This window comes from Lucilia cuprina, chromosome 6 (assembly GCF_022045245.1).
Source record: "Lucilia cuprina isolate Lc7/37 chromosome 6, ASM2204524v1, whole genome shotgun sequence".
NCBI lineage: Eukaryota > Metazoa > Arthropoda > Insecta > Diptera > Calliphoridae > Lucilia > Lucilia cuprina.
In genome coordinates this window covers 35,777,370-35,782,485 of record NC_060954.1, presented here as the reverse complement: position 1 = coordinate 35,782,485, position 5,116 = coordinate 35,777,370, and the positions used below count along the sequence as shown (strand labels likewise).

The window sequence follows — 5,116 nt, the reverse complement described above, 5'->3', positions numbered from 1 at the left end:
GCATTTCTTGCTCAAGTTTAAACCACCTATATTGGGCGTTTAAATTAAATAGTATCTCATGTTCTAAAATTTCATTTGCTCCTTTACTCTATGAATTACCGACAGTAACTTCAAAGATATCAATTAAATTAAATAAAAATAATATTAATATGATTATAAAACTTTTATTTAAAATGTTTGCATACATTAACTTTTCGTTTAGTATTTATTTTTCTATCTGCCATATCCTTCACCATAGCCTGTAGCAGAAGCACTGGCACTTGCTGAAGCACCACTGGTACTACCACCATAACCTCCTCCAGGATATCCACCACCATAGCCGCCACCGGGATATCCACCGCCATAGCCACCGCCGGGATATCCACCACCTCCATAGCCACCACCACCATAACCACCACCACCATAGCCTCCGCCTCCATAACCACCATAACCTCCACCACCATGATGACGATGGCGATGACGGGCTAGACGAGTGTGATCATTATTGTCAACTCCTTGAGCAGTTTCATCAATTGCTAAAAGCAAATCTAAGTTGTTATTTTCAACAGGCCAGCTAAGGACAAGCGCCAAGGAACACAAAACTAAAACGGCTGCCAATAATTTCATAATGAATCTAACGATATTTACAGTTACACTTTGTTAGCAGATATTTTGTATTGATGTCTTTAATTCAAAAGTTAATTCAATTCTATGGGTACATTTGGAAAAATAGCCGTATTTTATACATCTTAAAATTTAAAATCAATATTTCGTAATTGCTGTATGTTACCAAAAAAATTAATCAAAAATAATTATAATTAATCTAATATTGGTGAATCGAGCAACACGAGCATCTATGGAATGAGGTGCATGAACTTTATTAAGTTTTTAAGAATTTGTTTAATTAAATTGCTAATTATTATTAATGTTTTCTAAAAATTACAAAAGAAAAAAGCAGTTCTACATGTTTTATGAATAAGGAGTGTGTTATGCTATTAACACATGGACTACAATCACAGACCAATCACGGTAACTGGTTTGATGTACAAGCACAATAGCTACTAGTGCACTGGTGTTCAGTAATCTTTCTCTGAATTTAATATATTTACAAAAATCATTATTAAATCGAACATTTTCTTAATTTCAATACAAAGTTTCACTTTTTAAAATAATTCTAGAGTAAGTCCAATCCTTATTTCCATTTCGATTTTTTTGATCAACCATTTTAGTTTTCATTTTTATGTCGAATAATTACAAAAATCTTAAATTTAAAAGTAAGGGATTAAAATGCTAAAGTTTACTTACACAATAGCATGTTATGCAAGAATATACGGGTACCGGAAACAAGTTCCCTAATTTCAAAGGAACAAATTCCATTGTTTTATCGATATAACAGTGAAATACACCCCACCCTACTCTCACCGATAAGTACATTCGCCTTCTCCTCTACGCGGTCGAGTCACTCAAAAATAGACTTCGAAGCTCCGGCCCATACATGAGAGATGTATTCCATTTTCGGTCGGATATAAGTGATGTAAATAGTAAAAAGATCAGATGGATTGAAGCATGCCTTACACTGTTTAAAAAACGGAGACACTTGAATGCTTCTTTCGACACTTGAAAAATATGTCTAGTCCAGCGGACATCGCATTGAATTTTCATGTCCAGAACATCAATAGTTTCTGATTCCTTTGTCATTCGGTTTGTAATTTCTATAATATAATTTTCCGACTCTATAAAATATATATATTCTGGATCCTTATAGATGGTGGAGTCTATTAAGCCATGTCCGTCTGTCTGTATGATTGTTGAAATCAATTTTTAGAGGACTCCAGATATCTGCGAGGTCCGAATCTTCCATAATTCTGTTAGACATGCTTTAGGGAAGATCGCTATTTAAAATCAACAAAATCGGTGCATAAATAACGGAGATATGAGCAAAAATACGGGGCAACCTCTGAAAATTTCATCAAAAATTGAGATTTTTTACTCATGCTGAAACAGAAATTGCGAGAACCAAAATATATAATCATACGGTAAATTTTGTTATTATACCCTTCACCTTCGTGAGAAGGGTAAATATAAGTTTGTCATTCCGTTTGTAATTTCTATAATATAATTTTCCGACCCAATAAAGTATATATATTCGGAATCCTTATAGATAACGGAGTCGATTTAGCCATGTCCGTCTGTCTGTCTGTGTGTATTTTGAAATCAGTTTTCAGAAGACCCCAGATATCTGCGAGATCCGAATTTTCAGTCCAATCGGTCCATAAATAACGAAGATATGAGTAAAAATCCGAGACCACCTCTGAAAATTTTTTGAATAATTTACATTTTTCGTGCATGCTTATACAAAACAATAATAAACAAAAACAAAACACAGTATCAAACGGTAAATTTTTATACCCTACACCACTATAGTGGGGAGGGTATTATACGTTTGTGCTGATGTTTGTAACATACAAAAATATTGGTCCAATACCTTAAAGTATACCGATCGATTCAGAATCATTTTTTGAGTCGATTAAGACATGTCCGTCCGTCTGTCCGGCTGGCTGTCCATGTAAACCTTGTGCGCAAGGTACAGGCCGCAATTTTCAAGATAATTTGCTGAAATATGGACCAAGCATGTTTTTTGGCACAAGGACAAAGCCTATTGAAAATGGTTGAAATTGTTCCATTATTTCACCTAGCCCCCATACAACCGTACCTCCCGATTTGAACTTTTTATGCTTTAATTACGTCAAATATTCTGCTATCTCTCTAAAAATTGGCACAAATAAGTTTTATATAAGTATAAATAATACTGCAGATTTTCGTAAGTATCGGCCTATATTTGACCCTAGCCCCCATACAAACCCCCCTTCAAAAAATGACTTAAACGTCTAAAATTGACTTGTAACCATTTGTATGGCAATGAAACTCAACAAAACTAACTGTTATTTAGAAATATATCCTTTTCCCAAATTTACCGAGGATCGGCCCATATTTGACCTATATAAAGCCTCATTTAGAAATTTTAGTTTTTTTTATCAATAAATGGCTTAAATATTTTGGAATTATGGTAATATTCAACAGTTTCTTTACAAAAAATAAAAATTTTATAAAAGTAAAAATTGTAAAAATATACTCATGGTGTAGGGTATCATATGGTCGGCCATGCCCGACTATACTTTCCTACTTGTTCGTTCTACAAAAGGTACTTTTTGAATTTTCTATAATATAGAACATAGAAACATGAAATTTAGAATGTAGGACCTTGACTAGGTAAGAACTTATAAAAATGGACTTTTTGGTACTTTTTCGTTCTACAAAAGGTACTTTTTTGAATTTTCTATAATACTTTTGTTTATAAAAACTAGGCAGAGCGAGAGCAGCAGAGCAAGAGTAGCAGAGCGAGAGCAGCACTAGTGTGTTGTTATTAGCTAGAAACATGAAATTAAGTATGTGAAGCTTGGCTTAAGTTAGAAGCCATAAAAGGGAACTTTTTGGTACTTTTTCGTTTCTCAAAAGGTACTTTTTGAGTTTTCTATTATAATGTAGAGCCCGGATTAGACGAAAACAAATGAATGGGGATTTTTCGTACTTTTTCTTTCTGCAAAAGGTACTTTTTAAATTTTCTATAATATTGAACCTAGAAACATAAAATTAAGTATGTAGAGTCGGAATAAGGTGAGAACCGGGAAAAGTGAACTTTTTAGTATTTTTTAAGGTACTTTTAGAATTAGGTGAGAACCCATAAAAGGTAACTTTTTCGTTTTTTAAAAGGTACTCTTTTGAATTTTACATAATATCGAATCTATAAACATGAAATTAAGCATGTTGAGCCTAAAGGAAGTTATTTAAAAGAAGACTTTTTGGTACTGACTGTTTTTTTAACACACCGTGGTGAGGGGTATATAAAATTCGGCACATCCGAATATATGTAGGACTCTTACTTCCATTTTAAAATCTAAACGGTTTGAAAATTTTGCTGATGAATTTTTGTTTACTAGCCATTTAATTTACTGATATTCCTTAACATAATTTTATTTTTTAGTTCCAAATTCAATCGAAAAGATAAAATTAAACTCTTATGGAATTGTGGAATGGAGTACTCCTCGAAATAATTTATTCTGCTATAAAATTGAATATTCTGTTAATACCAATGGGATTTAGCCTTTTATTTCTGAAACTCCTGACAACACTGACCAGATGTTACTGAAGTTGCTCAGTATGTTAGTATATACATATATTGATCTCTATTGACGCCATAGACAGTCTTGCATATGATTAAATTGGAGAAATATCGAGCATCGTTTCCAGGACTTTGGTTGACGTAGTGCTCATAGCTCCACTTGAGCTATGAGCACTAGTAACAACAAAATGCCCTGCATATAAAGCTAATAAATACGTAGTTGTATAAATATGTGTGGGAAATTAAGAAGGGATGCGTATTTGTTTGTAATTCCGGCAATTATCAATATATATATACTTTATCGTTCTTTAAGTGCATATTCTATATTTTCTATAAACATAAAATTATGCATGTAGAGCTCCAAGAAATTGAGAACATATAACTTCTTTTTCATACTTTTTCTTCTTTTTTAATTTGTACTTTTTGTGTTCTTGAACATCAAAGAGGGGAAAATATACACGCCTAGTAATAAATTGACACCAAAGTCTTTATAATTTTTCAATAACATCAGTTATCAAAGTATACTCATACGTACGACAATAGCTACAGTGTGTCCGTGTAACTTTGTGCCCACTCGTCCGATCGAAATTTTCAAGATAATTTGAAAAAGTTTGACACAAACACCTCTTTTTTATCCAAGGACGAGGCCTATAAAATGATTAAAATCGGTCCATTATTTCTTATTGTCCCCATAAAACCGTACCTCCTGAATAAAGCTTTTGAGCTCATAAATATGTTAAATGTTAAAAATTAAATTAAATGCTTTAATATTTAAATAAAAATTAACATTTAACATAAAAATTAACATTAACATTTCTCTTAAGTTTTTACCTTTTTCTCCGCAATTCAGTTAAAATTATAAATAACATTTTTTTTATATTATACATATTAATGTATATTATTTTTTAATTTCTTAAATTATATCAGTAAATAAAGTTCATTCATTCATTCGAATTA

General features: G+C 32.1%; 1 protein-coding gene across 1 annotated transcript; it reads right to left on the bottom strand.

The window, feature by feature from the left end:
• Nucleotides 1-213: 213 nt before the first annotated feature.
• On the bottom strand, nucleotides 214-606 carry LOC111680816 (keratin, type I cytoskeletal 10). Its single transcript, XM_023442535.2, has one exon. The coding sequence runs from the start codon at nucleotides 604-606 to the stop codon at nucleotides 214-216; it is 393 nt and encodes a 130-aa protein (XP_023298303.2).
• Nucleotides 607-5,116: the final 4,510 nt, after the last annotated feature.

Excerpts from the sequence above, each read along its gene's own strand:
- LOC111680816 (XM_023442535.2), bottom strand. The coding sequence starts at position 606 with ATGAAATTATTGGCAGCCGTTTTAGTTTTGTGTTCCTTGGCGCTTGTC.